Source organism: Manacus candei, unplaced genomic scaffold, assembly GCF_025592945.1.
Source record: "Manacus candei isolate 608988 ecotype Guabito, Panama unplaced genomic scaffold, ASM2559294v1 h1tg000033l, whole genome shotgun sequence".
Lineage (NCBI taxonomy): Eukaryota > Metazoa > Chordata > Aves > Passeriformes > Pipridae > Manacus > Manacus candei.
In genome coordinates this window covers 12,535,774-12,560,518 of record NW_026138081.1, presented here as the reverse complement: position 1 = coordinate 12,560,518, position 24,745 = coordinate 12,535,774, and the positions used below count along the sequence as shown (strand labels likewise).

The window sequence follows — 24,745 nt, the reverse complement described above, 5'->3', positions numbered from 1 at the left end:
AGGAGTTGAACATAGACTTTTATAGCCAGTAATCCAAAGAAAGTAGATATGAGCTTACCTGACCCACAAGTGAGAAAATACAGTCCAAGGCTTAATCTGTTGACAGGACACATTACAATGACCATGAAATTTGCTGTGTCCTGCTGGAGATGCAGTTTTCTGCAATAAGAGAGAGTCACAGAAGTGTGTCTAAGTTGTTTGGAAAGTTGACAAAAAATGAAGAGCTGGAGCTCAGAAGGTTCTCCTGCATATGTATGTATGGCAAACTTTTCCATTACATTGCAATGTCACCGGGTTTTCACAGATATCATGGGGATGGACAGCCCATGTAGTTGTATCAGTGCTAACATACAGGTAAGTGTTTACATCTGTATGCAGTAGCTAGTTCTGTATCCTGAAAGGTTGAATGGAAACTGAGCAAATCCGGGAACATCCTGGTGTAGATCATCTTACCGTAACAGTCATGTTAAAAATGTGAGATCTTGCTGTCTTTGTCAGCTTGTCATCTTTTCATCCTGTTGCCACGTTCTCTTGTCCATTTCCTTGTTTCTGTTCTCATGCTCATTGAACCTTCCTGAACTAATTTAATTTACTAGTTCAGGTAAAGCAACCGAAAGGGAGTTATGCGCTGTTCAACTCCTGAGTTTGGGTTAGCTCACAGCAGACAGAGCCTGGAGGGCACCAGAGCTGGTGTGCAGCCAGTGTCCAGGTATCACACTGACAGATTGAAGGAAACCGGGCTGGAAGCATGGAAGTGAGCCTTTGGTCTTTGATGAGCCTTTGCATCAGCTCAGCTGCTCATCCACCTTCTCGACTGTAGTGACTTTCCCCTGCCCGGTCACACAGCAGGATTGATTTGGCATGAGGACAAGGCTGGGCTGTTTGGAGTGAAGTGCTGTGGCTTATTGAGCCCAGCTAGGCCTCAGAGTGAGCCTGATGTGTGACTGCTCTTGTCTGGGGCGTACCTCTAATGCTGCTCTATTGAGCTGTGAACTCCTGTGCAAAGCTCTGGAAGTGCAGCATGGTCTTCTGTAGCAGAGCATTCAGTCTTCTCCTGATTCCCTATTGATTTTGTTCTTTTACTTATTAATTCTGAAGGCAATAGAACTTAATGCTAGGCTGGTGTGTTACATTAGTTGCACAGAGGAGTTGAAGCTGAAGTACTTTATGCCTATTGAGGCACAGAGTAGAGGAATTTTAAAGTTATAAAAGAAAACTTTTTGTGATTGCAGTCTAAGGTATCTAGTATTTCAGCAGTAATGTTTGTTGTGAGAAATTTAGTTGCCTCTTATGCTTAGAACTTGTGTGTCTGAATAAACTAAAATTAAAGCATGGTTTGAATTGGATTCTCAAATAACTGTTTTTTGAAGTACAGATTTTTATTATGGACATATTATGAATGCTGACTGGACAGAAAACCTTTGAACAGACAAACTAATTGAATGAACATAACTGCCTACCTTTTAAAATCACTCTGATTAGGAGAATGTTTTACATGATGGACTGTTAAAATTTCTTGCAGGTGGATTCACCAATGAACTTGAGAAACCCTCATGATTTGGTAATACTAATGAGACAAGAAACAACAGTTAACTACCTCAAAGAACTGGAGGTAAAGCACAATATTAAGTACTAACTAATTTCTGAAAATACAGATTTTTTTTTTCCACAATCTTTATAGTGATAGTTTTAGATGGGGAAAAGAATTCACTGTTGGCAAAATTCTGCTTCAATGAAAGGATGAAGAATTCTTCAGAGATCAAGAATTTTTTGCCCCAAGTCTACTTAACTGGTCTCCAGTTGCATCATTCTCTGTTGTTAGCCATAATCCTAACATTTTTAAGGAAAGTCATTCAGATACTAGATTCTGTTGTACTATATTTCAAAAGAGTACAGAGCAGGTCACCTCTGGTTTAATTGGGGTTCATTTATTATTGAAAAAGGGTCTGAGACCCTTTTGAAAAGGGCCTTAATGAGCTTTGAGCTGATAAACTGAAGTTTAAATATAAAAGGGGTTAGGCAAGCAAACAGCTCACAGCCCTTCAGGCCATGTGTTCCTGTCTCTCTTGTGCCAGCTTTGGTTTTGTCAAATTAGCATAACAAGCTAACTGGAAAGTTAGATGAGCACCAGAGGTAGCTTTAGGTGAGTGGAAGAAGTGGAAGGGAGTCCTACAGAAGCAGGACTGCCCCTTGTGTGACTGTATTCAGCCAGTCTTTCTCATCAAGGTTTACTCTTTTTTTGTGGTAATGAACATTTTAGCTGTGGGGCATGGGTTGGGGATTTGGAAGTTGCTAATGTCCAACTTGCGCATACAAATGACTTTCAGCAGAAGTTATATATTGTAAGTTCTTGTACAAGTTTCTATTACTTCTAGTTTATATCTGTACTGTTGCATAGTAGCATGCAATCAAATGTGTATGGCTAAAACTGCGATTTTTTTTTCTATTATTATTTCACATGTATAGACTCCTATGATGTTTAATGTGTTTTCAGTTTGCACATCTGGGTGAGAATTAAATGCAGCTTACTGTACTGGACCAGATCGTTAATCTGTGTGATCTATACCTGTGAGCTTTATGGGGCAAAAGGTAGCTCCCAAGGCACAGCATAAACTGATGTATGGAAATTAGTCTCGATTCTTGCATTTGCCTGCCACCTGAGTTGTACTTAGCACACTGAATGCTTAAGATGATGATTTTGTTTGCAATCTCTAGTATTAGTTCCATTAGGTCTTACAGTGAAGGAAAAGGGTCCAAATATTTAAAAGCTGACATACTGTTAGCAGCTATTTCTTCTTTTCCTAAATGGACTACCATAAGCTTGGAATGTTATTAGCCCTCCTTTTAGGTACAACAGAAGAAATTATTATAGTTGTATTATCTCTAATGAAAGTATTTACGTTCCATCCAAATCCAAAAATATGCTACAGATGTTTTAAAAGATAGGAAAATATTCCCAAAATTTAATGAGTTTTTTAGATTTTTTTCAAATGAACTTTGTTGTAAGGAAAAAATTGTACTGTTGAACTAGCAACTGTAGAGTTTGATTTCATCAGTATATATTCTTCTGTTTCCTTCTCTTTCCCTACAGAAACAGTTAGTTGCTCAAAAGATTCATATAGAGGAAAATGAGGACAGAGACACAGGGCTGGAACAAAGGCATAACAAAGAGGATCCAGACTGCATTAAAGCAAAGGTGCCCCTGGGGGACCTAGATTTGTATGATGGCACATACATCACCTTAGAGAGCAAAGATATCCGGTAATAAGATGCTTTATATTCTAAGATTTTTACTGAATTAAAAAAATACCTCTAAATGAAAGTAAAAAGAACAATACTAACACAGACTGATCTTTAGATGACAGTTTAATTTTTTTTGTGTTACTGTGGGATAAAATTGAAGCAACATCTGCTACTAGTTGTGAACAGTTACAACACAAACAGTTTCCCTCAAACAGTCCATGTTAGCCTTACCCTGAAACCTTTCCTTTCTCTTCTGAGTTCTACCACTGTTACTCTGTACTGACGTGTCCAGACATGTAAATTAAAGTGAAATGCATCATGTAGAAGGGGGTTGAATTTACTCGAGTGTACTTTGAGCTAGACACAGTTATTTTAGTGGGAACTGTCTTGACTTAAATTTGAATGAAATTCAGTTGATTACTGAGCTGTTGAACCTCCTGTGTTTAGAAAGTAAAGGATGAGCAGACAGTCTCCTTGACATTAGACATCATTGGTAATTCATCTGCAGGGCTCACTGTCTTGGTTTTGTAGTTTCATTTTTATAACATAGTCATATGAATACTTGAAGTGGGAAAAGATCAGTTTTATCCTCATATACCTTCATTTGGACTTCTCACCAATATTTGGGATTGATTTGTTTGTTTCAATGGAAGAGTCTTCTAATCTGCATGCAGTGCCATTGGCCTGGCAGATAGATCATTAATCATAGCAGTGATGCACTAGGTTGACGCTTAGACATTTTGGAGGCTATCCAAATGTTGATGTTTTCTCTAAAGCCAACAAATTTATTTACTTTATCCTATAGTGATGACATCCTGGTACAACTGAAATCTGAGAAGACATCAGAAATAGTCTGATGTGCTCAAACAGGGGATTTTTGTAATGATTAAATCAGAGTGCTCTCTCTGTCAACTGCAGTACTGTTTCTTATGAACTTCAGCAATATTTTAATCTGGAGTCTGTTATATTATTATGTCTTTAGCCCTGAAGACTATATAGACACAAAGTCCCCAGTGCCTCCAGACCTGCAGCAGCCAGACTGTACAAAAGTTCTAGATCTTCCATACAGTATTCATGCTTTTCAGCACTTACGGGTAAGTGAGCAAATGCAAAGTATGTGTATTTCCCCATTAGGAAGAGGAATAGAAAACCCTTACTGGTAGTTCTCGGTCAAGATTACAAGGCATTGTAATCTTTCAAGACTATTTCACGTTTTTTTTAAACTACAGTTGTGCCTTGATTAAAGTACCTGCTTATAGGAGGACAATTCTATCAGATTGATACAGTTTCTCTTTTATTATTGTTTACTGTACTTTAGAGGACATTTTTTGGAAAATGGAGTATTTTGTGTTCATAACACATTTCATCAGCAAATTGGTAGCTTTCGTTGGAACTACTACTAGCTTGTGAATTGTTTCTCCAGTTGAAAATTGGAGCGTGGTGAACAGGGTTGTTTAAATGTATGACAATTCAGGATCAGAAAATGGTTTGCAGGTTTGTCAGTAGCTCCTAACATACTTGACCATCTGTTTGGTATCTGAATGCCAAGCCCTAACCCAGAGGGTGAGATAACTGTTCTTTCAGCTGCTTTAGGAAAGCTACAGTGGAAGAGTGGTGCAAAAACTGGGTTTGTGAACAGCATGATATGAGCAAATTTTCTAATGCAGATGCAGCTTTAGCAGTTATATCTTGATATTTATTTCATTACAAGTCTTTTCATCTACAAATAAGGATTTTCTTACAGAAAAAAACAGGAAGTGAAGTCTTATTATCTCTGTTCTTGGGTCTGAGTGTATTTTTGAAAGAAGGACATTTGTTCATGGGGAGGGAAGAAAGAGAAGTGGTGTAGGGATACTTTCATTGTGTGCATGTAACCTGATAAACATGATTTAAATGCTTCAGTGGAAATCAGTAGCTGCCAGATACACAGTACTACCAGAAGTGAATATTTCTTCTGTAGCACTCACAAGCAGCGACTGCTTTTGGCTGCTTCTAATATTTGCTTATCTGACATACTCATAATCTGTCAGAGGTGAAATTATTCTTTCAATTGCCAAAGATCCTGAAAGGATGATAAGGTCATAAATAACCAAGCTGTACATTTTCCTGAGTGTCATGCTTTTGTTTGTATTTCTCTACTCTTAGTTAAAGTGTCAGCAAATACCTGTATTTAATTTTTATTTTAGGGTGTCCAAGAAAGAGTTAATCTTTCTGCACCCCTTTTACCTAAAGAAGATCCAATCTTCACATACTTATCACGGAGGCTGGGAAGAAGTATAGAGGAAATAGGTCATCGTATTTATGATGGGCTAATGAAGGTATGAAACTGAAATCTTACTGTATGCACAAAAAGAATGCTAGAAAAGTCTCAGAAGATTAGATACACCTCATACATGCAATCAGATCCAGTACTAGTTTTGTACATATATTTTTGGTTTACATTTCAGTTTCAAAAGGGAGACTAAAACCGTTTTCTGCTAGGCAAGCAGAGATAGGAGAAAGCATCAGCAAAGCAAGTAAATAAATACTTATTGTCATCTTTATTGACTTATGTAGTTAGGTTATCTGGCAAGCCACATTCATTATCTCTGTCAAGATAATAAGAGCTTTTAAACAAAAATACAGGTACTTAAAAGAACAAAGAAGAAACAACAGTACTGAAATGTGTATGTTTTTATTAAATACCTTCCTGCAAAATCTAGGAATTCTCATTGAACCCCATTAAATTGCTGATGCTCAAACTACTGTCACCTCTCATTTCATCTCATTTCAAATTTTTACCTACCTGAAAGGCAGAAGTTGTGTTTCTTTAATACATTTGTATGCCAGTTCATTCTTCCTAAACAGTCACAACTGTTGCCAAATGGCAGCTTTCCAGTGGAAGAGGATAACTTAGAGCAGCTGAGCACCAGCTTTTAATCCCATAGTAATTAAAGCCTGATTAACCTTTTAGTTCATGTTTTAGTAGTTAGTACAGTTCATGTGTTTCTCTTTACTGCAGAACTCTTCTTCCTGGGTACTCTATAATATGGCTTCTTTTTACTGGCGAATAAAGAATGAGCCGTACCAAGTAGTAGAATGTGCCATGCGTGCCCTTCATTTTTCTTCAAGGTAAGGATTGCTAGAAGGATTTCTTCTCAGATTGCTTTTCTAGTTATCCTAATTAATAAACAGGTTTTGGTTTCTAAGACTGTATACTAATGAGTAATCCATGTTACTTGTTCTTGGTCTCTATGTGCTGTACTAGGCATATATATAGTTGAGATGTTTTTCTTAAATGATATATTTTAATGCGTGACTGACAACTGACTGTGTCCCTATGCACGATTCTTTTACAGTTTGACCCTCCTTTCATGTCCATTTTTGCTTCTTTTTTGTATTCTTTTAGGCAAAATAAAGATATTGCACTGGTAAATTTGGCAAATATTCTGCACCGGGCTCACTTCTCAGCAGATGCAGCTATTGTGGTTCATGCAGCTCTGGATTACAGTGACTTCTTTACCAGCTATTACACTTTGGGAAATATATACGCGGTAAATACAATCTTTATTTTCCAAGACTTGAAGAAAATTGAATATTACTTAATTTTTTTTGGCTTGACTCTTTCACAGTGTGTCTTGATTTCCATGTGATTTCATGCTTAATGTTTAAGATTCTGTCAAGAGACTTTCATCCTTTCAGAAAGTCAAGAGACTTTCTGTCTTTCAGCAAATTTTTTTTCCTGGAAATAAATTCCATAAAAATTCTACTGCAGCCTTTCTTTAACAGATATAGTGGCTTGAGTGCCAGAAATGACAGGCTGCTTGTTACCATAAATTAAAATTCAAGTTAAAGGCCTACTTTAAAAATTTTCTTTAAAAGTTGAACATTTTTAATTAAATATTACTGAACAATGGCTAATTCTCTTCTTCTCGGTCATTCTTCAGATGCTTGGAGAGTACAACCACTCAGTCCTGTGTTACGATCATGCTCTACAGGCCAAACCAGGGTTTGAGCAAGCGGTAAAAAGGAAGCATGCTGTCTTATGTCAGCAAAAACTTGAGCAAAAATTGGAAGCCCAGCATAGGTAACTAAAGCAGTATCCCAGTGGCAGTGCATACAATCCAACTTCTGTTGCAGCAACCATGTGCATTTCAAGAAGGATAATGATTTTCAACTCACTATAATTCTTTGACTATGCAGTAGAATTAAGCATAAGAGTACTTAAGGAAACACAATGTTGAAAATATGCAACAAGGTAGGAAAAGGTGATATTCTAGAAAGCATTCAAATAAATTTTTCTATTGTTTAATTTTCAAGATCACTTCAGCGAACATTAAATGAATTAAAGGAATATCAGAAGCAGCATGACCATTACCTTAGGCAACAAGATGTTTTAGACAAGTACAAGCTCATCCAAGAGGAACAAATCTTGAGGAACATCATTCACGAGACACAGATGGCAAAAGAAGCTCAACTAGGTACAAATTTTTAGTGTTCATGCTCATTAAAGCAATGAAGTATTGCACATATTCGAATTATGTCAGGATATAACTTCCGTATATATTAAGATGGCCCTGAGTAGCTGCTGTGTTTTGCTTATTAAAGCAAGAGATTGCAGCATGTTCTTGAACAGGGACTTTTTTTCGGTGTTTTGAAGCTGTAGGTTCCTCTGGGCTGATGAAGTCAATAAAAAGGGATTGACTGAACTGGGGGCAGAGAGGTTGACTGTATGCTGTCATTGTCTCCTCAGAAACCACACTTAATGTAATATAAAAAAATGTTTTGTCCTCTGCAGGGAACCATCAGATTTGTAGACTGGGCAACCAGCAGCATAGCTTGCACTGCCAGTGGGACCAGCCTGTTCGTTATCATCGCGGAGACATTTTTGAAAATGTGGAATATGTTCAGGTTTGTCTGTGAATTGATACCACTGCTTTAAGTTGCATCCCATTTGCCTTATTAGCAAAATAATTCTATTTTTTTCAGACTTGACAAAAAAGGTACGTTTTGGGTGTGGTAATTATAGTGAGAGATCATTTAGTCTCTTTTCCAGAGTGTTGTTTAAAGTAATTTAATGCTAGTTTCTTTTGTAATTAATACAAGCTGAGATTGACTGTGAATTGTAGAACTAGAGAGAAATATAGATTTATTGTACAAAGCTTTGTTTTTTCTTAGAAAAGAGAGCTATTAGAATTATTTGAATTGAAAAACTTCATTTTAGTCCAAAGTCTTAGTTTCCTGTGATCGCACGAAGGAAATTTGATACAAGAGTACTGAGAAGTTTTGGAAGCAAGGTGTATACTAATACTGAAAATCCAGAATGACAACCACCCAAGCAATACCTCTGCTGTATTAGAACTACAGATAAAGATTATGGTTTCAGTTATTTTGCAATATGGAATATGTTCTGGAGTTTCCCCTTAACTAGTTTAAGAAACAGGAATAATTATTTTTAATTATGTTGTTTTCTTCTTGGTTGTTTTTCCTACTATAGTAATTATAAAATCAGATTATCGAGATAATTCTGAAAGCCATGAGTTTTAGTAACTCTGACTTGAACTCAAGCTATGCAATCTAGATACGTAGATTTTGGTTGTGATCTGTTTGCACTAGTGTTTTCATTGTTGACTTATTTACAACATGAATATTACTTTTCCATGGTGTGAGTAGATCGAGAGACTTAGATTTCTTCTTTTTTTTTCTGCTACCCAAGTTTCAGCTCATCAGTGAGGCTTAACTACATAAATAGTGGGGGAAAAAAAGAATATGCAGAAACTCAGCCAGTAATGTACCATCTCTTTTCTTTATTAAATTTTGTTTTTCTCTTGTTTCTAGTTTGGTGAAGACTCTTCAACTTCTAGTATGACATCTGTGAATTTGGATCTTCATGCAAACCAAAGCATTCACAGCCAGTCCTTGCAGTCTTCCCCTGTTGCTCGTTCTGTTGTTTCAGTGTGGAGTGTAGAATCCAACAGAGTAAGTGAAGAGTAGATAGGCTTTGCCCTTTCAAAGAGGGGTGGTGAAAGTGAAATTTCTCCTTGTTTATGAAACTTCTTAGCATTTAGGCTGCAGTTTTGATGTGTGGCAGCACTGGAGAATGTAACATTCTGAATGTCATCAACATATAAGCATCTATCTAGTTTCTCTGTACTAGTTTCCCATCCTTTGAAACTCTGCTACAGCACAGAGGGAGTTGTTCTGTAAACATCTGCTGTAAGTAAAGCTGTACAGCTGAGTAAAAATAGAAATTTGAACTGCTGATATGCAAAAAAAGATGGAAAAATAATAGTTTTTAAACTCTCTTTTTTTTTCTTCAGACTGTTCCTTGTGTTCTTATTAGCTTGTAATTAGAATATTAAAAATGTTGAGAAAATTATAAAAAATAATTCCTTTTCCCCTTAGGACAAACAGCATATTCTGTGGCCTCAGCGATCAGAATGCATTAAATCTTTCCCCAAAATTCCTGACCCAGAAGAACTGCCAACTTATTTCTTGCCTCCAGAAAATAGGGGATTCAGGCAAGTGCTGACTTTTAAAAACTGTATTTGTAAATTTTCACACTAATACTTTAATGAGTATTTTCTTTCTGGAGAGGATGGATGCAATTAGTAATCATCAGCACAGTTGTGTTCAGACTTCTTTCTGGCCGTTCCACAGAAGGAAGGCATTTTCCTTGATTGTTGTCTTTCGTTTATACACAATTACAGGCAGCACATGCTGTTAATTTGTCTTATTTCTCCTTATTGCTAGGATCCATCCAATCCTGAGTACCCCGAGAAATACTGTTGAGCATGGAGAAACACAGGCACCAGATTGTTCTTCCATTACTGATGCTCGTAACAATGAATCTCTAAACATACTGGTCAAGGAACTAGACACTAATCTAGATTTGAAATTCAGGATGCCAGATGATCGAGCAAGACAAGTAAGAGATGTTATCTTGTTGATTCTCTTCTGTTATAAAATTCTCCTCTTTATTGCCTTAAAAATCTTACACAAAACATAAAAGATTCTGATATTTAAAGGATTCCTTGGTATCATAAGGTAATCAATATATCCAAAAAAGGTGAGCAAGTGCTTTCTAATGGGAATGGAGAAAGGGAGAACTTATCTGACTTTTTCAAATACTGATGAAAAGCACACAAAATAGGAAATATAATTTACTGTTTGAAATTTTTAAATCTTCTAACAGTTGGTTGACGTGATTCATCTTCTTGGGGTTTCTAAGAACTGTATTGTACCAAGTTGGTAACTTAAGGCTGGAGTGAGTCCTTCATATTGCATTATGAAGATTCTCTCCTTGAAGTGTTATGTGTTCACATCCTCTCTTTGAAACAGTATCCTTTTCTTCCCTTTGCTAAAGGAAAGACTTAAAGAAGCAAGACTTGAATGGCCTGTGTTTATGTAGACTGTGAGGTTTATTCAGTTGTTTGGAGGGGAAAAAACCACTATCTTTGTGTTTCAGGTTTTGCATTCTCGTATCAACAATGAATCTATTACACAGGCGAAGATAGGATTGTTTCTAGATCGTGCCATGAGGAAGGTATGTCAAGCTGTTGAACGAGATAAATTCAGAATTCTTACTTGAGGCTTGTTTCTATACTTCTAAAGTAGTCAGTCAGTCAGTGACATACAAGGAATAAGTTTATTTGCTGCCTGAAACTGAGATGAAACTAGCTTAAAAATCCATGTTTGCAAGTAAGGCGCGAAAGTATAGAGAAGTATCTAAATTAGCTTAATGTAGACCAAACAGCCCTGTAGTTACTTGTTCTTGTTACAACTGCAGGACGCAGAACAGCAGTTCTGTACTAGTTCTATTAGCTAATTCTGGCAGACATTTGCTTAATTGAGAGAACTTGGAACTACTCCTCATGTCACCCCTCCCTTCATGCCTACCTTTTGCTCTTCCTCCTCCTTCCCACTACCCTGCTTTCCCCCCTGCTCTCCCTCCAAAGAAACCAACCCTCTGTCAATCTTCTGTCAGGATAATTAGCACTCTGGAGCAAAGAATGTACATCTGTATAACACCCTGTGGAGTGCCACCTCCGTCTTGCGTGGGGCCTTTGAGAGTCATCACAAGTCAAATGACAAGGAAGCATTGAGATATAGATGTTGACTCTTTTTGACTTGTCAAGCTGATATTTCTCAATTTAACTTTCTTGTAGAAGTTGTGTCAAGGCAATATATATATATGTATATTTTTTTATTCTGAAATCAGTACTTTTTACTATGTGCATCTGTCTTACCCAGAAGAAAAATTATCAGTATGAGTTGATTTCTATTATTATGTTGTTCAGAACAGCCCTATAAGTGTTGTCTTATGGTGCAGTGCATGGGTATTTTGGTTTTAACTGTAGTATTCTGTTGCTGTCATGCTAAGAGCCTGAATTCCTCGGTCATTTAGATGCTGATGTAAGAACAGTGTTGTGTCACACCTGTTCTGCTAATGATAAACTCCTCAGAGCAGGAAGGCCGCAGCTGGTATCTTTGTGTTGGGAAAGACAAAATGCTAATAACTTGCTGAGGATTTAGTTTAAGAGAGGACATTGAGACGTGTGTATGGAGTGTAATGCAGTGAGAAGTTTGGAATGAATAACGTGTAAGTAATGTTATGGATGTGCATTGCAAAATAGAGATCATAAATACTCTTAAAATTATAGATTATGTAAGGTACTCAAAGAATAATATTTCCTATTGATATCTTCCAGTTCATCTAGAATCAAATAGTTAGAACCCTCCTGTGTGTGAGGGTTTTAAAACCTGGAACAAAATCTTCTTACTGATTAACTTTTCAACACAGTATTACTGTTATGCCAGCTGCATTGTATTGATATAATACTACTGTAAAGATCCTTATCTGTTTTGCTTCCTTAATTCTAGCTGCATGTTTCCTATTCATTTGGGCTTCAGACATGTAGGTTGGACTGGACATTAATTTCAGTTGTTGCTTTTATGCTGTAAACTCTTTGTACAGAATTGTGTAATACATAATGCTGAAAATATTAAAAACTAGAACATGTTTCTAAGTAATTTGAAAGTGCATCTGAAAACGGATGTTTTACCTACCTCTGTCCACCTGCCAGGATTTTAAAATTTTGCTATTTCTCCTCTAGGGTGTTTGTTTTTTCTGTTATAGGTGAAAGAGGAGGAAGGAGCATTCAGAGGTGTATTTGACACTTCTTCCATTCTTCCACCTGCCCTCTTATTGCTTCCTATTTTATAATCTTTCAATAGTATCTAATGCATGTCAGTTGTCAACCTTGATAAGACAAATAGATAACTCAGTGTAAGAAAAATACAACTCTGAAACCTTAAATTGTCAGGGAAAGGTCAGGATATGCCTGACCTTCAAATTGTAACATTTCTACATAGATTTGTGTTAGTATAATTTTAAGACTCTGAAGTGGCTCACAAATGTTCCTTCCTGAAGTGAATTGACTATTATCACTTGTATATTTGAAGGGATTTTGTGGTCAATATATAAGGCAGTCATATGAGAAGAGTGTGAGCAACAGCTGCTACTAAATTGCAGTTCAGATTGTAAATGGTGTCAATTTGAGTAGAATAGAGCAGATTGAATAATCTGCTAGTGGACACAACAAAGTCTAATTTGTATCTAGTTAATAAGATAGTATGCAAGGGTGAGTTCTGTTTTCTTCTTACTAGATAGCAGGCAATTCTGTCTTCCTGACACCTTTCTGTGGGTGTTTTTACCCTTTTCCTGACTCTCCTTTAGCCAGAAGATCTTCTATGGCTTGTGCTTAATGAAGCTGGATTGTACTGGCGTGCAGTTGGAAATAGCACCTTTGCTATCACCTGTTTGCAAAAAGCATATAATTTGGCTCCCCATGAGTATCAGGACATCCCTCTGGTCAACCTTGCCAACCTCTTGTTTCATTATGGTCTTCATTCGGATGCCAGCAGACTCCTGCTGAAGGCTTTGGCCATCAATGCCTCTGAGGTAAGATGATGGGGTTTCTGTTTGTTCAGCAGTGAATGTGTTTTTCTTCATTATTTTCTAAATATATGTTGTGCTTACTTACCTGTGCATGCATTTCAACTTCCAGCTTGCGATTTGCAACAGATGTTAATTTTCATTTAAATTCTTGATCACATCGGGGTGATGCTGATTGCTGAGAGTATAAACATCTAGAGAAGTTCTTATAAATCAGTGACAGACTTTTAGCCTCCCAAAACCTGTATTATCAGCAGTGCCTCCAAGGGATTTAATCCTGGTGTCTGGTAACTTTTTGGTCTAAAACAGAGATCCATAATGCTGTCAGCATTCTTAAAATCCTTAAAGTAGCATATATGTCACCAGGATCTTTGACTGTGTGTAGACATCTTTCTGTCACACTTGACTTTTTATCTCTACTGTTTTATTTGTCCGCAGATTTTGTCGTAGAGGAAAACCTGTGTTCTAGTTGTTTGGTGGCTTTATTTCCAACCATAGGTTCAAACCAGGTTTTTGTATTTCTGAGCAATAACATTATAAACATTTTGTACGTTGTCACCTATGTCATATAGACAGTTTCTATATAAACTCTTTGAACTACTGGACTGGCCACAAGAATTGTGAGAAGGAAGGGGAGGGGGCATGGCATAGTGGGAGACAGCTTTCCTCTAGCAGGCAGTCTTGGTCTTAGATTTGAGATGCTTCAGTAAGAAGCTCAAGTGACTTTTTCCTGTGCTCTGTAGTTAGATTAACAGAGCTTAAACCTGCTAGGCCACCAGTCACCTAGCACATAAAAAAGCTAAAAACAGAAAAAGCTTTTTCAGTATAGCATTCAGAAAGAAGTTTTCAAATGTTGGAAAGGAATCTAGCCCATTTGGGTGGTGGGTAAGAGTGCAAAAAGGAAGTATAGAGAGAACTATGCTTGAATGATGTGCCTTAAAGCACAGCCTTAGAGGGGAGGAGCCTAGGGATCCTTAGGACCATGCTGTGTAAGTAGGGCTTTCATTCAAAAATATTAGTGAATCCTACCTCATTACAGTAATGTCTGCTCCTGTTTTTTTCAGATGTACTCAGTCCTGTAATATCTATTGTACCAAAAAAACTAGCAGGAGACTTTATACTTGAATAGTATTTCCTGGAATATAGTGTAAAGTAAATACAAATTAAAATTAATTACAGCCACGGGGAGTAAAGAATGTGCTATCTAAGCAAAAGCTGTTAAAAAAAGGTCCTGTTGCTCAGCTTGCACTGTTTTCTGAATGCTGTTTAATAATACAAACTAAGATGAGTTTGAAAAATCTTAAGTTACTGATCAGACAATGAATGTAAAACTATTTCAGTGGGAAAAATGACTGCTAAATTACAATACTGTAGTTCATTATTCTAGCATTATACTGCTAATTGCAGCAAATTACTTCATGCAAGGAAAAGACTTTTCAGTCAACAAACATAATGTAGTGCTTTACTGTGTGCCTGTATTAAAGTGCTAATTAAGTTCTACCCAGTGAAAAAGGTGTTTATACTCTTTACTTTTTTAAAAAACACATACTTTAGCGAGACTGCCCAAAAGCAGTGGACAAAAATACTGTTTTTTAAAGAATTGAAAGGCATGAATGTGTACCACTAAGCTAGTGTGACATTGGTGTTTGCAGTAACCTAGTTCTGCTCAGGTAAATCTGAACACTCTTGATAAATGAAATGTGTCTGTCCTGCTAGAACACTAGAAAAATTTTTACTTTTTTTCTGACTTTTAAATGTTATAAACTGCCTTCAAGCATTCAGTTTGGTACTCTATGCAGTAAGCATTATGTTGCTGATGGTTATAAGTATTTAATACTTCGTTTCAGTTTGTGTGTATTTAACAGCTGGGTTTTTATTGTAGGAAGACAGAATTCTTAACATAACCCTACGTCAAAACAGCTTTTGTTTAGCACCAATGCATCAAGCAGTTAGTTCTCCATTTGAAGAACAGGTAGTCCCAGTTTAAGAAGTTTTCTGAATTCTTTGTAGCCAAGTTTGGGAGGGTGTGGATTGACAAGGGTTTTTCCTGTCTCTTACCAGTCTTAAACAGTGAACATACTTATGCTGGGTGCGTTACTTTTCTCTTTTCAGCCCCTGACTTTTTTGAGCCTAGGAAACACATACCTGGCTCTGAACAACATAAGTGGAGCCCTGCAGGCCTTCAGACATGCACTGAATTTGACAACCAAGTGTTTGGAGTGTGAAAGCAGCCTGAAGATGATCCGTTGTTTGCAGTTTTATCCTTTTCTGTACAACATCACCTCAACTGTGTGCAGTGGTAAGCAACTGCTGAAAGATGGACCACAAGTCAAATAATGTCTATTTGCTTTGGGTGTTGCACCCTTTTTTCCAAGAATCCATCCTTTTGCTTTACAGTGCTTTCTATCTTTAAGGATCAAGGTTGAGAAACTGCTTTTAATGGAAAAGTTACAGTCCATTGAATAATTGCTTGAGGATGACTTCTTAGATATCCAGAGGGCTTCCACTGAATGCAAATTACTTCCTGAGTGTGTCAGTAATACCTTAACAGCCTCATCAATTTCTTACTGGTAAACCAGGAATGCTGGATTCAGTATTTATGGAAATGCACAACTTCTATTGCTAAGCTACTCAACAACCCCTTTGTACATCCCTTCAAAATTTACAGACAGTTGGATTTGTTTTCTTAAAGCTGAAGAATTTGGTGAAGAGTGGTTTAGTTTAATTCATATTCTTTCAGTGTGTTCAGTACTTTGGCTGTCATTTTCTAGTGTTCAGTCTTTAAGGAATAGGCTATACTGTGTCAACATTATTTTGTTGATATGAGACCTGTGGTCACTGCTCTTAACCCTCCAAAAATCTGTAAGAAGAAGGACTGAATCCAGTCTCACTTTTAAAATATTGAGATTGAATGCTTTATTGTCATTAGTGGCTACTTGTATTTTAAAAAAAGAGCTTTTGGAGGTGGATTCTTTTATTTTAGTCAATCCCACTGAATATTTTCAGTGTTTTGTGTATGCTTGCATATGGCTAATATGCTGCTCTTGAGCAATCTTGAAGAACATCTATTAATATATTTTATAAACCTCTCTCTCTCAAATTGTTACTAAGGTATCTTTCTGTCTAATCTTTTCCTTATTTTTAAATGAAAACCTCACCAGATAAATGCTTCTGATTTTTGGTATTGCTAGAACTTCCTCTGAGGTGTTTTTTTTAATTCTATCTCCAGTGAAAAGACATGGAGAAACCTCCTCTGATTTAACATGTAGAACTGTGTAGTCTAAACGTAGTCTAAACTTCATGTCTGCTGGTACAGTATGGATGATGCCATTGTAGGTGAAATTTCAGGACTATGCCATTAGAATAATACTCTTTTTATAGCCTTATGCATTTTGCTGTGATTGACAGTACATCAGTTGTGTGAGAAATGAATGCTGTTTGGATAAATGTACTGTAGTAAGTGGTGTTACAGCCCAACTGATGGGGCTCTTGCTGATGCTCATAATGTCAGCTCCTCCATATGCTGGTGCTTCGCAATGAATCTCTTAACTTCAGATTGCCCTTCTTATAAAAATCCTAGTAGATACTGTAAGCAGTAATGGAACTTGCGCATTTCATCACAAGAGACACTTCACTGTTCTAGAAAAAAAATCAATGTTTGTTTACTTTTAATTAAGATCTTCTTTAAAATGTCTGAAACTCAAAAGTTTAGTTGTTCCAGTGATAGCTACTTTATTTTGAAGGTAAGCAGAAAATGATTTAAAAGTATATTCACAGAACCAAGATGGTAAACAAGCAGTGTCTGTATCTGAACTCCAAAGTGATCTTTGACATCTTTCGTCTTGTATGCTTTTCTTTCTTAAAGTTGTCATAACCTGTTTTGGTTGATTCTTGGCCTCTGTTAGCATTGACTCCTGTTCTAGGATGTTCATTTTGAGGTTAGCTGTTGCTGCATATGCTGTTTAGGAAGTTTCTATTTCTTGAATGTGAGGGAGAACCCCTGTCAAAAGTGCTTCTGAGAAAAGTGTTATCTTTCCTTTCTTTGCTTCTGAGAAAAGTGTTATCTTTGCTTCCTACCTTGGCCACAGGTTAACAAAGTGAGCACAAATATATTCATCTGGTACATTGACATTTGGTTTTGTTTGTTAATGAATCTGTGACGATGCTACATCAAGAGGGAGCTGAATATGCCTTAGCTTGTTAATTTGCCTATTAAATTTCAGTATTCCACTAGTTAAGTATTTTACTCTATTTTTTTTTTTACCTTTTTCCGGGACTCTTCTTAATATTTCTTTTTCATTTTTATTTATACTATTCTATAGGTCATCTTTTGTCTGAGTGCAAGAAACCTGAAAGTGCGAACCTGACAGATAGTGTAAATGCTCTTTGTACATTCTTGTGCAGAGTGTAAAATAAACATACTGGTTAATTCAACCTTGATGATGATTTGTGGTTTAAGTCAAAACTCAAAATTAAAAAATGGAGAGATAGATGTGCCTATCTTATTTTCATAAGGTTTGGGGAAATATTTTTTTTTTCCCCACCATAAACTTCAGCTGACTCAAGAGGAACCTTGACAGGCTCTATGAAAGTGAGGTTAAGTCTCCAAAGCCAGAATTATTTCAAGAATGCATACTCAGAAATCACACTTCGCACTTACAAGTATCCTGAAATATTGGAAATCTTCTGTTCATCCTTCAGTCCAAAGAAAACAATTGAAAAGAGATTGTAAGTTTGAATTTTGACTTTCCATTCTAATACAATAATATATGCAATTATTCAGCCACTATATGGAACCTAAAAAATGCGAACTGTTTAGATGCTAATATTTGACATTACTTGTTGCATTTACAACATTTTTTAAAATGTTAATGTCACATAGACTTAGAAGATTCATAAAGCAACATAATCTGTTATTGTTTAACACCATGACAGACTGGAAGGTACATTCTGATGACAAGGTGCAAACTGAACACTACTTTCACACATGTTTCTGAATAGGATAGAGCTAATGAAGCACATTCATAAATACATGGATCAAATGTATGCTTGACAATCACAGTATCACTGGATTGTTACTTCAGGAGTTTCTCACAGCCTTTCAGGTGATGTGTTTCTGCTTGGGGACATCTGATATTGAATTTATTTTGTCCTCTTGTTATTAGGTAGTTGATGGCGTGTCATAACTATTTATATTCTTTGAGGTGGATATGTTATGCTAAAAAATTTACAAAGAAATTGGAATATCACGTTTTCTCTGGTTTAATATCTTGTTTTGATAAGCATTGATTCAGTATTTCTGAAAGTAACAGCAATAGGGTTGCCTGTGCTTTGGGTTGTAGGCCCATGTGATAGCTGTGTTTTTGCTTCGCCTGTCAAAAGCCTCTGTTCATGAGAACTGAACTAACTAGCGAGACACGGAATTCCTTGCTGTGCTGCCCTGAGCCATTGGCAGAATCCAGCAAATGGTCAGTGGGAATTATATGCTAGCATGGGATGGAATGTGGGGTCAAGAATCTGAACTTATGGTCTGATTTTTGATTACAGTACATGCTTGGTGTTTTTTTCAAATAGGTGAAATAGACATTTTCTCAAGCATGTTGGGATGTTTGCTGTTAGCACAGAGCTTTGGAAGTGTGTCACACTGATGCTGACTTGTTGGATGCTTGCTTGTATGCTCCTGTCTGTACTGCTGCCTGGTACTTTTTTTTAGTAATTTATCTCCATTCTAGGTAAAAATTTATATTTCAAGCACAAATCACTTCATGCATGTGAGAACAGGAATTAAAAATCTCATACCAACATTTTTCTTTTTATTTTTCTTTTTGCCTTCTATATTCAAGTTTATATAAATGTTGTAAAAGAATTTCTAAATCTACAGAGGTTTTTGGTAGGGTTTTTTCTTATGGAGTAGGTGTGTGAAGTGTCAAAAATTATGACAGCACTATCAGCTGTGACATGTATTTTAGACAATTGCAGTTCAGTCAGTTGCATCTAATGTAGATGCTGTACAGCAGCGGGCCACATACTGTCTTATTGCCAAATACCTGAGAAAATGGTTCAAAGACTTCATTCTTACGGGATTATCCTGTGGTGGTCCTTCTAGAGGTGACTTGGCAGTGTTAAGGGTGTTGCTACATCAACTGTTAGTTACTGGCAAGTCAGTTCCTGAAGCATGTTAAGTATCAGAAACTTTGTGTTGCTTGACAAATAAATCGAGCAGCCATATCTGACACACAAGTAACAGGACCAAGAGACTTGCATAAGCTTAATGTGAAAAGCATGGTCACCTCTGAGGTGCAGAAATGAAACATTTGTGCTGCTTATTAAGCTAGTAGAGAAAGCCAACGTCATTTTTGTGTGATACTAAAATGATGCATTTCTGAGATTTGTCTTGCACACTTTCATGGCTTAAAATATTGCAAGTAGCTTTTGTCATGTGATAAGGTCTGTAGAGGACTGTCCAACTACAGAATTGTTCCTGTGGCACTTCACTGGCTGATGTGAACATTCTGATATTGTCAAGCCTTATTAAAAAGGTTACAGAAGACTAGAACCATATTTTTAGTGTGATGATCAGCTGGCTGTTGAAAAATGATGATTTATTAGTTGCTGTTGTATAAGACTTTTCCTTGTTTGTGTAAACAGAATTGTTGCCTGGGCAATTTGTACTCAAAACATTTTTATCAGAATGTAAGCATCTACCTCTGACTAACAGTTCTGATTTTGTTATGAGCTCATGCACTTCACATTCTTTTAGACAAGACTAAAATTTAAAATCTTATTAATAGACCGATGGCACTCAAAACGTGAAGCACAACTTGTTTCAAGCTTCGAGTCTCACCATCTTTCATCCTTGGCAGGGTAGTGCTTTTACAAAAAGCTTTGTGCTGCTCTGTTGGAAGTAGAGGGAGTGTGAGTACGTTATGAATGTATGTGCATGCCATCAAGAAACCTGAATCCTTTTATGTATGGGGTGTGTGTGTTTGTGAAAGCATTGCATCATCCTTCTTAGTTCTGTGATGTGCGCGGTGGCAGCATAAGGATCCGCTTTAGGTGTGGCTTTAGTGCCCTCTTGTGGTAAAAATACTCTGTACCACATGAAGTCAGTAGTCTTGGTTCATTTCATGTACTTCCTCTTAAAATGAATCACGAGGTTCTTACAAGTTAAAGTTAATAAGCTGAGACCTTAAAGCAAATTAACAGGAGTTTTGACCTGGAAGGAGAATCTCTGCTTGAAACTCTAATAGTAAGCTTATGGATGGATTAAATAACTTCCTGAAATCAACATCACATCAATCAACAAGCCTCTGACTGTATTTTGACAGCTGCAATCACCTCAAGTTCCCTATAGTGATTTCAGATACACAAACACTAAGGAAAAGCATCGTCGCCTTATCAGAAGTTTCATCTGTATAAACAGAATAGTCAAAGCCAGTAGAATTTTTAAACAAGCAGAATTCTATGAAGTCTGTGGACAGCTTGCCAGAGCTCTCAGAAACACATCATGGCAATAGTTTGCATTGTCATTTAATAATAGCATAAAGTAGGTGTTGTCTTAAACAGTGGTAGTTCTAAAATTAGTGTTAACCTTTAAAGTTAAATACTCAATTGCTTATTGCTACCCCATACAGGCACATGAGTGCACCCATGTACCTGCTGTTCACCCTGCAAGTTCTACCAGGAATCTGAAAATCAAGCTGGATTCTTTCTCCCTCTGGCAGTCAAGCAACTCTGGCAGTGGAGGTCATACAGTGTTAGTCCATCTAAGACATATGGTGGGTGCCCCACAAGTGGAATCTAAGTCACCATATTTGGGGTCTGCAGTGCTAAAGGAGTAAGAGGAGGTTAAATTATTCTAGTGTAGAATGAAAACATCTTGCTGAATGCAGGTGGGTGGGAGATAATGGAGAATGAGGACTTCTTTTTGTCCTGGTGGAGGCCAACATCCCTAGGGAGTGGGGGTGTCAGGAAATGTTAGATGTGCCTCTGACTGGGAGATCTTGGAGAAATCCATGTGAGAATGTGCTCTGTGGGAATAACGTGACCCAATTATTCTTTCGATCTTGTGCTACTCTTTCTGAACCACTAGCCCAGTAAGAGAAGCAGCAGTTCCTACAGTCCACCTTAGCTCAAGTAATCTTAGAATATTAGCGACGTGATCTGGAACATAGTTGACCAGATGCAGACTTTTTGATACTTTTGACTCCTTGGTGCCTGCTTTATAAATCATATCTTTCCCTGCTAAGTCTCTGTCTAGTGTCTCTTGGGTGACTGAAGAAGTTGAAGGACCTTACCCTGATACCACTATGCCAAGCTCATATTGAAACTTGTCTTTCCTTTCCAAGCCCCGTATATTTTTCTTCTCAAAACTATACAAAGATGTATAGATTAAGATTCTTAAATTTAAAAATGAAAGAATGTGGTACTGTGTTAAACATGGCATTTTTAGCTACGCCAGTATCCAAAGCTGTATACCCGCTGCTTGTGCACGTTGCTTCCAAGCTGCTGCTTGCTAGAAAGCCATTATGAATCTTAAAGGTTTCTGTAAGAAATGTGTGCTTTCTTAAGTATATCTCTGTAGCTCAAATGTCATTCTCTTCCGCATGTGTTAAATATGCTAGTGGGGGAATTTGGTCTTCAGCTTCTTTCGTCATGCAGAGTCTGTCTTGCTAGCTTATGTGCTTAGTCTGCTTATTTTCTGCATGGCAGTGTACCTAACAGCTTCTCCCAACAGTCATCAGCCTCACTTTGCATCATGCTCTGTTAAGAATGGTATGCCTGCAATATTTAGTGTTCTGTATCCATTCTGTCTTTTCCCAGGATCAGGCTAGCAGACGAGGAAGGAGAAAATTATGGCCTCCGCTGCAGGAGTAACTGAGGAAATGGGAATTGCACTGTGGAAGGGGATTTAGAATTGTAGGGGAATTCAGTGAGAGGTTACTGATGCAAAACTATGCAGTATGAAGAAAAAGCAGTACAGTATTAAAGTAAACATAATATGACATTTCCCATTTTTATCTGCCTTTATAGTGCAAAAGATTCATCCTCATATGTTATCTTGAGCCTTCAGTTACTTGAGCAATTGCTACATGTTCATATAGGAGGAGGGAATGGTCAGGAGTTGAGTGGAAGGGAAAAGGTTCTTCCCAACTAAATATTTCGAAACTTGATACATTCTGTTATCAGATGTATTAACATTTCTCTACAATCTTTTTGGTGCTTTTTTGTGACAAGAATGTAGAGAAAATGAGACATATTTTTGACTCTCTGTGTCCTTCTCTGTTTAGGAGGCTGCATTTGCCAGCGGCAGTTACTTGCACATAGCTGCTAAAAGTTCTTACTGAACCTTAATAATCTGCTCTGCCTAGAGCTGGACCTATTTAAAAAGGTCCAACAAAAGCATATGTTCAACAGCCTTTTTAGGAGGAATAGTAATTCCCAGTTACATCTCCAGGAAGATGTAGTTTCACAAACATCTTCATAGTTGAGCTGTATTAATGAGTTGGTTAAAACACGTTTGGAAGAGAAAAGAACATGTGGTCCCCACGTATGGGAGAACTGACAATGCATAGTTTAGTGTCATTGTGCAACTTGCCAAGACCTCGAAGCCTGTATTCACTTGGCTTAAATCTGAGGACTTGTAAAGTGGTGATGTGTAGCCTCAGCCTGTAATGAGTCATGTTGAGATTGTCTCAAAGCAGCATGCAATGCCATGTGCTCAGATTGAAATAAGCACTGCACGCTGAGCCATAGAGTGCCAGGCACTTAACTTCCCCAATCTGTCTGCTTTATTGATTTGTTTTTTCCTTTTAAGGTTGGTTGCTTGGTTCATGTGAGTTTGTGTTGTGCTCTGACTGTCCTCAAAGCTTTAAATCTATCATCTATTCTGGTTACTAATGTCTGAAACTAGGACAGTTCAGAGTTTCCTAGAGGAATAGATTGAAGCTTCTTGAATGCAGCAGTTTTGGGGAGCAGGGATATTCTTCCAAAAATTCCTAGTCTTTCTGCAGTCATTGTTCTATAGCTTTGTACTGTTCTGGCAGTATGAGGAGAGTGTTTTCATGTTGAATTCTAATCTAGAGTGGTTGGCAGTATTCTTGTCAAACATAACCTTTTGCAGGTATTCCTTACTCAAGAAAAGACTAATCCTGTTCTTGATCATCACTTCATCAAAAGTAGGATTTATTTTTTTTTTTTAGATCTTATTTATAGCAACTATTCTGCTGCTTAATGGTATTGCATAGAACATATGACAAACTGCCAAGCACTTAAAAGCTATCTTAGATTAATAAGGGACATGCCTACCTGACCAGTTAACACGTTAGTTTTCTGTTTGAATGTGTCAGTATCTCTGGTTTGATGGCCAATTAGGATGAAGACTGCATGGATATCTATCCCAAACAAATCTATAAATTGTCATGGATCAAGTCTGACTATTAATCTGCTCTTGCTGAGCAGTATAACCTAGTAAAGAGAAACATGGATAAACATGAATACGGCCTATCAAAATACTTCCTCAAAATAAATATGGAATCAGGTCTCTGTGGTAGACTGTTTGAATTCCAGTATATGGTGTAAATCTTACAGGCAGAGTGGTAATCAAGACACCCACACATGAGGCCTTTACTTGGCTTTACAGTGTCAGCCCCATACAAGTGGAAAGCTAATCGTAAACCACTGTGGAGTTACTTTCCTGTCGTAGAGTTCAACTACAGATGCTATTTCTCGTGAGTAGGGTTACTGTTTTACTTAAAGTCCTTTTTAAACTTGAGTTCATAGGTACTGTACGCTCTAACAGGATCTACAAAACATATGATGTTTAGAATAAGAGATATGTGGAAAAGAGGAAAGATTAGAAAGAGAGAAAAAAGGCCACTGTTGCCTTTGCATATGGTAGTGATCCTTAAACTAAGAATTTCCTTGGCTTAATCATAAACAGATTTCAGAAGTGTGTTGTGTACAGAGTACTAAATATTGATCATTCAATATTCATAGTATATGATATACTGTGATGTACCGTGGGTGTGTTTATTGTTAAGAAATTTATGAGTAACTATTATCTACAGTAAAAAAAATCTGCGACATAGGAGAAGTCACTGAGGACAAGCATTTCCCTTCAGAACTTATCTATGCTTGTTTCTCTTCCTTTCTTTCCCTCTTTTCCCAAAATAAACAAAAAAATTCATTACCTTGAGACACAGGCTGAAATTCAGACTGGAGGGCTACTTACCTTCCTTCTCTACATATAGGAACGGGATCCTCTGAAAGAGGCATTTTCTAGTCTTTTAACCACTCACAGGATTGGAGGGTTTAAATTTAAATGTTTAGGTCTTTCTATGTTTTAACCCTATTCCCCAGGCATCATAGAGCAAGTTACTGCTTCTACAGTTTGCATCATGAAAAAAAAAAGCTCCTTTTTTAGTGGGTGGTGAGGAAGGAGGAGAGTGAAGGCTTTAGGTAGTCAACCTCTTTGAGGTTCCCCTCCCTGTTGTTGGGGGGGAGGGTTGACATTTTCTACTCTTATAAAGTAGCCTACTGAATTCTTCAAGATGTTTTGCATGC

General features: G+C 37.2%; 1 protein-coding gene across 5 annotated transcripts in view; it reads left to right on the top strand.

The window, feature by feature from the left end:
- Positions 1–24,745, top strand: part of TTC17 (tetratricopeptide repeat domain 17) — a 55,721-nt gene that overhangs the window by 12,431 nt on the left and 18,545 nt on the right. For all 5 annotated transcript variants that reach the window (XM_051791708.1, XM_051791712.1, XM_051791709.1 and 2 more), the window contains exons 2-16: positions 1,523–1,612; positions 3,092–3,261; positions 4,226–4,337; positions 5,430–5,561; positions 6,245–6,354; positions 6,632–6,776; positions 7,170–7,309; positions 7,543–7,703; positions 8,021–8,133; positions 9,061–9,201; positions 9,628–9,743; positions 9,976–10,150; positions 10,691–10,768; positions 12,962–13,186; positions 15,293–15,479. In XM_051791708.1, coding sequence (XP_051647668.1) covers positions 1,523–1,612; positions 3,092–3,261; positions 4,226–4,337; positions 5,430–5,561; positions 6,245–6,354; positions 6,632–6,776; positions 7,170–7,309; positions 7,543–7,703; positions 8,021–8,133; positions 9,061–9,201; positions 9,628–9,743; positions 9,976–10,150; positions 10,691–10,768; positions 12,962–13,186; positions 15,293–15,479 — 2,095 coding nt within the window. The remainder of the gene's footprint in view (positions 1–1,522; positions 1,613–3,091; positions 3,262–4,225; positions 4,338–5,429; positions 5,562–6,244; positions 6,355–6,631; positions 6,777–7,169; positions 7,310–7,542; positions 7,704–8,020; positions 8,134–9,060; positions 9,202–9,627; positions 9,744–9,975; positions 10,151–10,690; positions 10,769–12,961; positions 13,187–15,292; positions 15,480–24,745) is intronic.